The 12,619-nt window shown below is 37.8% G+C and overlaps 1 protein-coding gene across 1 annotated transcript; it reads left to right on the top strand.

Moving 5' to 3' along the window:
• Positions 1–2,530: 2,530 nt before the first annotated feature.
• LOC122295000 (CRIB domain-containing protein RIC5-like) lies at positions 2,531–4,295 on the top strand. The gene is made up of 4 exons (XM_043104008.1): positions 2,531–2,943; positions 3,191–3,294; positions 3,472–3,550; positions 3,711–4,295. The coding sequence occupies exons 1-4, from the start codon at positions 2,886–2,888 to the stop codon at positions 4,103–4,105; spliced, it is 636 nt and encodes a 211-aa protein (XP_042959942.1). The 5' UTR covers positions 2,531–2,885; the 3' UTR covers positions 4,106–4,295.
• Positions 4,296–12,619: the final 8,324 nt, after the last annotated feature.

The following is a 12,619-nucleotide window of genomic DNA, read 5'->3' as shown; positions in this document are numbered from 1 at the left end:
TTTCAGAGCTTCCCATTTTTGTGTTTTCGAATTGCAGTGGTTCTCTTTTATTAACCTGGCAATTCTAGTTAACATTTCTCCAGAATTAGTATGCTACTTAAAGTGGCATGAGGATTCTACCTAGCCTAAATGCTAGAGCCTGTCAACTTTTGTGGGGGAGGATGGGATATGTTTAATATTTTCATGCTTGAAGCAAACTAATTAACCAGTACATAGCTAATTAAGGAAAAGAGGCATTTGGATTGTCGATTGATCAGGTTTTGACAACTCATGTTTGCAACTAAGACAATGGAAAGCTAATATCATTAACAATTAACACCAAATCGATCAAATCTCTCTTTAAAAATTTGTTATTGTTTGATCCATGTGAACATGCGGACTGGTTCAGAGCAGGATATATGTCGAAGGGAACTCTTTGTACCTTTGTTGGAGAGAACACTCTTAATCCTGTTTTTGGAAAATTTTATACACAACAGTACCATTCCATTAAATAAGATGTAGCACATTTATCAACATTGAACTAATAAATTTTAGCAAAAATTGCACTATTCGGCTTCTAAGCTTTTGTCTTGTTTCTTAATTTTCATCAATCTTAATTGTTTGATCTTATGTTGAATGTAAGTTAGTTTTGGATAATGAGATGAGACGGGAAATTTTTAAAAGTTATTACAATTTTCTTCCCAAACATTACTCAAACATAAAACACTTTAAATTCAAATTTTCAATTTTTTCATCTAATCATTATATTTTTTGCAAACTTCAAAATACAAAAATCAATACACATTTTTTGAACTTCAAAACAAAAGCTTATTATTATAGTTTACTTTGTTAAAATTGATTTTATACACCACAATACCATTCCATTAAATAAGATGTAGCACATTTTATCAACATTGAACTAATAAATTTTAGCAAAAATTGCACTATTTGGCTTCTAAGCTTTTGTCTTGTTTCTTAATTTTCATCAATCTTAATTGTTTGATCTTATGTTGAATGTAAGTTACTTTTGGGTAATGAGATGAGACGGGAAATTTTTAAAAGTTATCACAATTTTCTTCTCAAACATTACTCAAATATAAAACACTTTAAATTCAAATTTTCAATTTTTTCATCTAATTATTATATTTTTTGTAAACTTCAAAATACAAAAATCAATACACATTTTTCGAACTTCAAAACAAAAGCTTATTATTATAGTTTACTTTGTTAAAATTGATACATTACATGTTTATTCACTAATATATAACATACACATTCGATTCTAACCATTAAGAGTAATAATAATAGGTGAAGCAATATAATTATAGATTTTCAAAAAGAAATAAATTATAATTTATTGATAATTTAAATAAATAATATGTAATTAATAATATTTTACTTTGAGAAGTGTGACAATGTAAAATCACTTAATGTTTTCCATTTTTATTATTTCTTATAGTGTCAGCTTTGAAGAATAGAATAAATGAATAAAACTCCTTTCGTTCTAATAGACATTATATAACTTCTACTCTTGATTGTTTTACAATTGAATAGTTACAAATTTTGAATTAAAAAGTATTCATGATTTAGTAACGTTTAAAATGAACGTTATGGAAAATTTTGAAGTAAGTTAAGATTATATATATGGTTTGAATTCTCAAACTAAGAGCTAAACTGGCTGTCGAGTTGTGCAATAATATGAAATCATTGTTTGTAGAACTGAATAACATGGTCTAGAACACATTAATATATACAAAAACATATCTGATCTTTTCTTTTCCTGAAAAGTTATATAATATTGATTGGTTTTTCATATACATATTTATTATTAAATGTTTAATAGTTACTAAGGAATTGTCTTCTCATCGCGAAGATGAGATTAAAAGAAATGTTCAATAATCTGTCAGTATAGTCAGTAATCTAAAAACGTCTTGTCGTGTAACCATATGAATTCACCCTTGTCTTTTTTATATAGAAATATAACGAAATTATCATCAACATTATAAATTTTAACTTTCAAAATGTAATAAACATCTCTTATAATTGTTTTTATTTAAATAATGTTTTTAATAATGTAGATATTTGTAGACACAGTATGAATATAGGTAGATATATATAGCATGTTATAAAGGTTCTATTTTAAAAAACTTTAACCGTTTTTGACATTGTAATGAAATTTTAGTATTAAAATTTGCATTATTAATTTAACTTTCATTAAATTTTAAATTTAAGCATCTTTTTTTTTTTTTTTGGATTAAAAATAATTTTAGATATTTTGTTAAATCGATCTATCACTTCTGTTAAATTTATATTAGGTGTATAAATAAATAAATAAGGTTGCTCGTTTAAGCACTGGATGATCCCTTTGCGCGTAAATTTGGTTTGCATCCGCAAGGCATTCAACATCTGCCAAACGTTTGGATTTTGACCGTAAGAGTCCCGTCCCGCCCATAATTAGCCTGTGGCCATGCATGCATGGTTTGTTTTTGGCACCACCCTTGATTTCTGGACTCTCACCTGTAAATCCGCTAAAGCCTACCCCTACTGCTTTCGATTTGACTGCCACCACCCCAACCAACCAACACCGCGTTGTTTCCTACGTACGGGGCCCTCGAACAAATTGCAATCGATCCCCATTATTCTCCATCTAATTTTCTTTTTCATTGAGAATTTGCTGGAGAATATACCTCGATTTTCACATGTTTTCTTGGGTTTCCTGCTAAGTTCATTTCAATTATTCTTGAAAGGTTAAAAGATCATATTCTCATCATTATCAAGAACTGAGGCTGCTTCGAATTCTCCCTCGGTTTATTTGGTCTGGAATATGTGTGATGTGATGTGCTTTCAAACTTCCAGTACTTGAAAAGCTTCTTTGTTATTTAGCCCTGCATAGGACTTCGGCCCGAATGACGACCAAGGTGAAGGGTCTTTTGAAAGGCCTACGATACATATCACAGATATTTGGTGAGTTTTTTAAGACTTCCTTTCTCGGATCGAATTTTGTTAATTGCCACAAGTTTACATGTAGTGCCCACAATCAATTCCTTTTGGTTGCAAAGAAAATGGTGTGAAAAACAAGAGTCCTGTATATTTCCACTTTTCCATCAACGAAGCATGAGCATTACTTTTCCTACTCTCAATAATGAATGAATTGTTTCCTCAATCTGGATTTAAGAAATGTGATGAGGTGACCGAAGTGTCAATCATGCAGATGATCAGAAAGAACCAGACATGCAAATTGGCTATCCCACAGATGTAAAGCATGTTGCACACATTGGATGGGACGGCCCGTCTGCGAATAATACGCCGAGCTGGGTATATCCCATTCATCTCCATGCATCCTCTGTTTCAACAATTTCTAGCTTGTTATTAAGTAAAAACAGATTAATCACATGCAGATGTTGCCAATTAGCGTCATTGACACCTAGATTAGGTATCAACCATGCATCTGTTCACGTAACTATGGTTGTGATGATCATATGATTTATGCAGATGAGGGAGTTTGAATCTACCCCAGAAGTCTCATCCAGGTCATTGGACAGTTTTGGAGAAGCTAAATTGACATCTGAAGGTTTGTATCTTCTTCTAAAATCATCTCTCTACACATGATTACTCATATATTGCAACTTCTGATCCACCTAATTAATTTCTTGATGTGGATTTATCGTAAATGCAAATCTGTAGCAGCATGCATTTATTAAATGTTGCTCCAATATTGTTACTTTTGATAGATATGAAACGAACTGGCGCTGGAATTCAAGAATCCCTGCTCCGACAAATTAAATCAGCCGGAAATGCCTCGCCTGCCAACTCCCCCGGATGGAGCCTTGATGCACCAAAGCAATCCAGGCGGCAGCGCTCGACGGATGCTGTGTCGTCGGATTCCCCGAGCCAAGATTCACCTGTAAGTAACCGACACGCGAGACGTAACCGGAAGTTGAATCTTGGGAATGACTCACCATCACAGGACCTGCCTGCTGTCCCTAAACACTCTCGCCGGAGGAAGTCAAAGGGGTCATCCGGTAGCGGTTCATCAAAGTCGCAAAGGTCAAAAGACCATACTTCTCCACCCGATATCCCTTTCACGGATATGGGATCCGGGTCCATATCTGGGCAAGAGTCATGAACAACATTAACGAGAATCGCGTAAAAATTCAGTTTTGGAAGAGCAGAAGAAAGAGTGGGGGGGAGGGTGTGATGAATATTCAAGAGGAAACGTGTGATTTTTAAGTTGAGTTAGAGGTTTTAACCTGATCCTCTAATATTTAATATTAGTAGTTGTAACTTTGAAAGATTATCTTATTTTTTGTGATCGATATTCTGTGTCTTTTCGGTTTACGTCTCATGCTGATAGCTAGATCAGTTCAAGGGTGGAAGGTGGACTGCTGGAAGTCCCAAGATTTTTGGTTTACTTGTACAGGGCACAGACGAAACACCATCCATGGGAACTCAAACAAGAAAAGAAGCTGATATTTAAACAATTAGCGTAGTTGAAAGCACAGAAAAATTATCATACTTCCACCAAAGCCAAAAGTACTGGATGTATGCATTCAGCTCTAAATTTAAAATAAAAAAACTTTTATATACATTTTTTGTGCAGTATACGAGAAATGCTGTAGTTTTGTAGGGATTTTATAAAAGTAAATTTATAAACTGACGTAACTAGATGTAATGTATTAAATTTTAAAATAAATTTAACATATTACACGAAATTATGCCAATTTGTAAATTTACTTTTATGAGATCCCTTTTGCATTTCTAACATTACTTTTTCAATATATATATTTATGTAATATACATATACTAGTTGTAGTGTAACGTGCAGGACATGTTTTCCTAATTAAGAAAAAATATTGTGAAAATATTATGTCTAAGCAATAAGTAAAATGTGATTGGAGATAAACTGATGTATAGGAGGAAAAAGACTTGATATATATACAAGTATCTATTCAAATTGTTTGGACTGATCGAAGACGAATGGAGTGATTAATATATATGATGCATGAAAAGACTCTAATAATAGGGTAAAGATGCATAATAATTACATTCTATTTGGGGAGTACTAAGCAAAATATTAATAGGTCAAAACAGATTATAGCTAGACATAAGTCTAGTGAAAAAAGCAACACATCGAAATTGAAATTATTGTTTTTATCCTAAAAGCAGCACATAACATGTAAATGTTTTATAGGACTTTCAAAGTGGTTGTTATGTAGTTTGGGGGATGCATGCATTCATGAGTTATGTTGCTGTTTCATCTAGGGTATGGATGGAAAGGATGTCGAAACTTTTGTGGCGTTGCAGCCTCCATTAATCCAGTCTGTAGTAAGTTGAATCATGATCTATATTTTTTTTTTGGAAGTTCGAGCTCCCATGTCTTGCAAATAAGGCAGATGCTCTTGTATGGAATGTATTTGGAGTCTTTGCATCGTCAGATATAGAAATAAAATAAGTACAAAAAATAGGAAGCATGCTAACTAGATAAATATACGGTACTACAGATGGTACCAAAGATAAGTACCAAACCAAACAAATCTCAAGATAAAAATATATTCTTGTAATAACAAAATACATGAACATGATACCATATGCATATGTTCCAAAAATCATCATTTCCCAAAAATATCATTTTTCCAATGCACGCCAAAATCCCATTTTGGCCCAAAAATCCAATCCATTAAAACATTCACCATTTTCTCAGAAAATGGCCCACATGTCCAAGTCTCGTCATTTTCTCAGAAAATGGCCTAATAAGCAACCATCAGAGCACCGTATGAGGGAATCACAAACGAAACTCTACCACCATCTCTGCTTACCACTATTCTTACGCATATACCGTTGACGGGAATCACAGGCGGGACTTTACCACTTTCCCTGCTTACTACTATCCCTACAGTACCTCTGACTCAAACCAGTCAATGCAATCATTCAAATATACCCAAAATCATTTCTTGCTTGAAAACCCAGTTTTCAAGTTTCAACATATGAACATGCATGCAATTACACAAAAATCTAGTTTTCCTTTTTAAACATGAATATGCGTGCGCTATGCAATGCTTACGATAAGATATCAAAAATAACCAACAACAACAATTTTCAACATCAAACAATTATATACACAACTTCGCCTTCCAATCCAACTGACCCCCAGCTCCTCGGACTAAGTCCGGCACAATCAACCAAATCACAAATTATTATTAAAGCAAAAATACATTTAAATCTTAAAGGAAATTTGGAAAATATTTACAACACTATAAAATAATTTTCAGAGGATTAATGAGCTACAAAAGGTGGTGGAAAAGTAACGTAACAGTGCAAAATACACTGTAGCTGTGGGTCATAAAATACCAACTTTTGAATGGGGACAAACTAAGACTTGGAGTTGATAGTAAATGGCTTAGATGTATTGATTAAACTAATGGAAGTTGTGGTTAGGCGTGGGTGGTGACACAAGCAGTGGTTGAAGGCTAAAAAGACCAAAACAGAAAGTGGGTTGGTTGAGCTTTGCCGATGACTGATCAGAGCTGGGTTGGTTGGGTTAGGTCCTCAAGAGGCTGGTGATGAAGTGGTGGTCAATCGTTGTGCGAAGGCGGCGCGGGAAAGATTTTGGGTTGCGGCTTGGTGGTGTGCGTGAGGCTTAACGGTGTCTCAGTTGGGGTTGGAATTTGGTGGGTAGGTGTGCTAGCGGGTGGGGAGTCGAACGGTGGGGTGGTGAGAAGACGGCCTCGCTACGACAATGCTAGGGCTAGACGAAAGAAACAGACGGGGAGAGGGGAGAGAGAGACGTTGCGTGGGAGAGAAGTAGGGGAAGGAAAGAAAAAAAAAGAAAGAAAAGAAAGAAGAAAAAGGAAAGAAGAAAGAGAGAAAAGAAAAAGAAGAGAAAAAGAAAAAGGGAAGGAAAGAAGTGATGTCCAACCCTCACAACTTGGGTCACAAAATTAATCTAACGAAAATTAATTTCAAAATAACAAGTTAAATAAAATAATTCAAATGTAATAATTAATTAAAATAAAATAATAAGATCCAAAAACACAATAATTTTAAAGCTAAAAATAAAATAATTTAAATTAAAAAGCAATTAAAATATAATATAAAATAAATAGCAAGAAAGCACGTTAAAATAATTTTACAACTTAAAAATTATAAAATAATATTGTAAAAATACATTTAATTTAAAATAAAAAACTACTAATTATAATAATTTAAATAAAACTACTTAATAAAATATACGTAAAATAGGAATATAACACATTGTGTCTTGGCAAAAAATATTTATGTGTGGGATATATTGAAGGCTTTTTAAGCAATAAGCATTGTGAAAAAATTACCTAATGAACTAAAAGAATAATTTTTGTTAAGAACTCACATTTGGGCCAAATTTTAGGCTGATTGGTCCCAATTAAAACAATTCCTTTTGGTGGTGGCCCAAACACTGAAAACATGAGTTTTATACACAATTTTTATTTTTATTTTTATTTTTTATTTATTTTTTATTTATTTTTATTTTTACTTTTAATTTTATCCAGATAGTTACAAGTAGAGATCAATACTGAAATAATTTGAGTGTTGAAAGGGAAGCAGGCCAAAAGATATCCATGACCTCCATCGAAGGTGGTGCTCTGCTAATTGTTATAAGAAAATAATTAACATTTAATATTTCTATTATTCAAACATTTATAACACTGCCTCAAGTCGGATCCATTGAAGCGAGTTGCTTTCTGAGAATGCTTTAATTTGGTAACCAGAGAGCCACCGGAAAAGACACGTCAAAGCACGTACGAAAGAGAATTTTCACCAAACGATACTCTCTGGAAGGTCTCTTGCCCGACGCGATCCCGAGTGAAGCCGAGGTGGTCTCTTGCCCGGCAAGGGGCGTGGCTGGAGGGGTCGTAGCTGAAGTCGGGAAGTGGGAGCACTGGCGGATCCTTCCGATCTGGGAGATCGGCTCTGGCAACGACGGAAGGAGCTCGGCCGCTAACTAAGGGGAAGGCAGGGGTTTGTGGGGGGAGGCAGGGGATCGAGAGGCTCGGTTTGTGAAGATCGGCGACTCCTGCCGGTTTTCTCTTCCTCCTCTCAGATCGGAGCTCGGCCGGGAAGGCAGAGGGTTGAAGGGGGGCCGGAGGATCGGGGGAAGGGGGATGGGGTTCGGCGTCGATCTGGAGCTCACCGTTCTTGATGAGGGATGGGGTTTTCTCTCTCTCAGACTGACCGGTGGAACGAAATAAAGGGGAGCTTCTTCCCCTCTCTCTGATCGGCGTTTTGGACGGGGTCGGTGATCTGGTAATTTTTTTTTTTTTTTTTTTTTTTTTTTTTTTTTTTTTTTTAAAACCAGGGCAGCGCCGTATGGCTGCCGCTGGGGGTCCTGGGCCAACAGCGATCGCTGGACGGCAGAGAAATTTTGCAGATATGGTGGCTCAATCCCCTCAGCCATTACCGGAGGTCGAAATTCCATTTCGTCCGGCAAAAGTTGTTGATGGAGATATTTGTGTTTTTTTTTCCAAAGAAGAAATTGAGAGGTCTGCTGTACCTTTCAAATACTCCATGGTTTTGAAGTTTCTCAAGCAAAGGCCATCACTAGATGTCATCCGTGCCTTCATTCGGAATAGATGGGGCTTAGAGTTTCAACCTGTGATTTCGGCTATGAGAAGAGCTAGAAACGTGTTCATTCGGTTCTCAAATGAACCGGATTTTGTCAAGGCTTTTTCGAGGGAAGCAACGGACGTTAATGGAGCTCCTTACCGAGGCTTCCACTGGCACCCAGAATTTGATGAGGAGGCTGAACCATCCCTTGTCCCGGTGTGGGTTTTCCTTCCAGGTTTGCCTCCGAACTTTTACCATGAATCTATGTTAAAAAATATTACTTCTCCTCTTGGGCGTTTTCTACGCCGTGACAATGCCACAAGATGCGCCACCAAGACGGATGGAGCGAGAGTTTGTTTGGAGATGGATGCTGCTGTGGAACCAATCCGAGGAATCTGGATTGGCACGCCCAACCATTGCTCCAGATTGTACGTGAAGATAGAGTGTGAAACACTCCCTGCTTATTGCTCAAATTGTAGAGTCCAAGGCCACAATTTTCAGAAGTGTAAACGGAAAGAGGGGGCCAGGAACATTGGAGTTAAAAAGGGAAAAGAAAGGGAGGAAAATAAAAAAATTAGTCAGATTCAGAATTTAATAAATCAAGAAGAAGAAGGTAAAGAATCAGAGTTCGTACCGCAGATGAAATGGGTTGAAATTGGAGGTGCTGGCCCGAGTGGTTTAAAGAGGAATAATACCGTGGGGTTACAAAGGGAAGCAGGAAATTGTATGATGGAAATGGATGTGGAAAAACCAATTATACAGGCTGAAGACGTAGAGGCCGAAATAGGGGCTAACGAATTAGTGGTGTGGTCGGAAATGGGGGAAGCAGCTTACAGGGAAAATGGTGAAAATAATGAGCCAGTTATCATTGACTTGTCGAATTGCCGAACGGAAATGGGGGAGGTAGCTAACCGGAAAAATGGTGAGAATAACGACCCAGTAATTACTGAATTGCTGAACTGCCGAAATACTGAATCAAGGACTGCTGAACCAACCCAAGAGACAGAAACTGAAATTCCGAGAATGGGGACCAACTCGGCTACAGGGAAGAAACCAATAACAGAAAAGCCTTTGACGGAAAGAGAAGAGGTACAAGATCATGCTAACAGGGAGGTAAATACAGTGGAACTGTGGTCGTATGAAAGGGAACAGGAAGTAGTGATGAGAAACACTGAAAATCAAATAACGAAAGCTCAAGGCAATTCTCGTGAAACTCCGGAACTCTCACCGATAGGGGAACAGACTGCAAATTTGCTCATTCGATTAAATGGGGATGCCATTGTGGGTAGTGATGAAATAAGTGTGGAAATGGTGCCGGAAACCAGGCCAGAGGAAATGTTTGTTCAAGAGTCGCAAGATACCGGACAAGGGGACCTATATAATCCCGGAAACATGCAAGACGGTAGGGCCGAAGAAAGTTACTCGGAACCAGAAAATGAAATTGCGGAACACCTGAGTAAAAATAAACAATATCCATCGGACAGTGATGAAACAAAAGAGAAAACTCAAAGAAAGGGTAGGAAAAAACTCAGAAGCTCAACTCGGGTTCCTCGCAAGCCCGTATGCCTGAATCTATGAATTGTAGTCCATTATATTGGAATATCCGGGGACTCAAATCATCTCGGATAAGACTGGGTAAGATGGTTAGAAAGTTGAAATTAAATTTAATTATGCTGGCTGAACCTTTTGCAGATGAGAATAGTTTGGATATGTTGAAAAATACACTGAAGTTTGAACACAGTTTCTCCAATCAGTGTGCTGGTGGGAAACTCTGGGTGCTTTGGGGAGGGGGCTTACACATCACAGTCACTAATTTCAGCTCCCAACACATCACCATTTCTTTGGTTATAAATTCTCAACATTATGTCATATCAGTAGTTTATGCCAGATGTAGTTACTTGGAAAGGCGAGAACTCTGGAGGTCGTTACATTTGGATGCCGTGCAAGATATTCCTTGGCTATGCCTTGGAGATTTCAACATTACTCGCAGGGAGGAGGAGAGAAGAGGCGGGCGACCTCGTTTGAGGATTGCTATGGATGATTTTAATGAGTTTATTGATACTTGTGGACTCATGGAAATGAAGTCAGTAGGAAGTAAATTCTCTTGGTGCAATGGTCAGAGGGGTCTCGCGAGAAGTTGGTCGAAGATTGATAGATGTATGATGAACTCACTGGCTGCCACCTCTTTACAAGATGCCTTTTGCAGGTACTTGGCTCGCACGACTTCGGACCATGCCCCAATGTCGTTTGTCCTAAAATCTCTTCATACTCGGTATGGCCCCACCCCCTTTAAGTTCCAACAAATGTGGGTCTCTCATGAGAACTTCATAGATGTGGTAAAGAATGCGTGGAACGAGCCAATTTTGCCCAGGGGTATTTTCAGTTTGACTACCAAATTGAAGAAAATGAAAGGGATCTTAAAGGAGTGGAATAGGCGAGTGTTCGGGCACACTGAAACCAACATACAGAATCTAGAGAAACAGATAGAGGATTTAGAAAACCAATTACAGATTGGTTTTTCGGAATCTGTAGAATCAGAATTGGTAGCTGCTAGAGAAAATCTTGATACATGGCTTCAGAGAGAAGAGATTAGACTAAAACAACAGGCAAAGATTAACTGGACAGAAAAAGGGGAGGCATCGGCACAATTCTTCAGGACCTATGTTTCACGATCCAAGCCTGTAGTTCAGGAGATGCGATGTCGGGATGGTTCACATCTGACCACTCCAGAATCCATTCACTCAGGTGCAGTGGATTTCTTTAGCACATTCCTACAAGCGAGACCTCATAGAGATCTTCCAGATTTGTCGACCTATGTTCAGATAACTATTCTAGAAGAGGAGAATGATAGCCTCCTGAAAATTCCTTCGATCCAAGAGGTAAAAGAGGCTATGTTTTCCATCCCTGTGGACAGTAGTCCTGGCCCTGATGGGTTTGGCTCAGGATTCTATAGAGTATGTTGGGATTTGGTTGAAGCTGATGTGGTGGCAGCAGTTAGAGACATGTATAGTGGGGTCCCAATGCCAAGATTCTATTCAGCTTCGTACATCGCTCTCATTCCGAAAATGCAACAACCCACAGGTTTTGATAAGTTTCGACCCATAAGTTTGTGCTCGGTCATATACAAGGTATTTGCAAAAATTCTTGTGCGACGGATGTCCCCTATCCTAAGCAGAATTATATCTCCTGAGCAAGGGGCTTTCTTGCCAGGGAGAAGCATCTTTGAAAACATCACTTTGGCCCAAGAAATGATACATATGATAAACAGAAAGGTCCGTGGGGGAAATGTTCTCATCAAAGTCGACATAGCCAAAGCGTATGATAGTCTTGACTGGGATTTCTTATTACATGTTATGACATCTTTTGGTTTCTCAACCCGGTTCTGCGAATTAATCAGACAATGCATTTCGACTCCATGGTTCTCAGTGGTCATGAATGGGTCGGCTAAAGGTTTCTTCCCCAGTGGTCGTGGATTGCGTCAAGGTGACCCTTTGTCCCCTTACTTGTTCATATTAGTTCAAGAAACCTTGTCTCGATTGATAAAACATAATTTTGAGATGGGGAAAATTGCACCTTACTTCCACCCTCGGGGCACACCCCTGATCTCCCATTTATTTTATGCTGATGATATAGTGGTCTTTGCAAACGGGGGTAGAGCTTCAATGCAAGCCATTTCTGACGTATTTGCCTTGTATGAAAGCTGGTCGGGTCAAGTGGTTAGTAAGGAGAAGTCTTCCATTTTTTTCCCCAAGTATGTCAACTCGGTCCGAAAAAGAAATATCCTTCAGTTGACCTCCTTCTCGGAAGGTCTATTTCCGGTTAAATACCTGGGTGTCCCTCTATTTAGTGGAAGGCTAAAGGTGTCTTATTTTGAAGATTTAATGAACCGTATCCGTGATCGTCTAGAGGGGTGGCAAAATAGGCTACTATCAGCAGGTGCTCGTCTTCTTTTACTACGCCATGTGGTATCAAGCATCCCGGTCCATCTACTCTCAGTGTTACATACTCCCAAGAAAGTGGTATCTTCGCTAAACAGGATTATGAGTAATTTTTTCTGGGG

Source organism: Carya illinoinensis, chromosome 2 (genome assembly GCF_018687715.1).
Source record: "Carya illinoinensis cultivar Pawnee chromosome 2, C.illinoinensisPawnee_v1, whole genome shotgun sequence".
Taxonomy (NCBI): domain Eukaryota; kingdom Viridiplantae; phylum Streptophyta; class Magnoliopsida; order Fagales; family Juglandaceae; genus Carya; species Carya illinoinensis.
The sequence above is the reverse complement of the archived record's forward strand: the minus strand, read 5'-3'. Positions and strand labels throughout refer to the sequence as shown.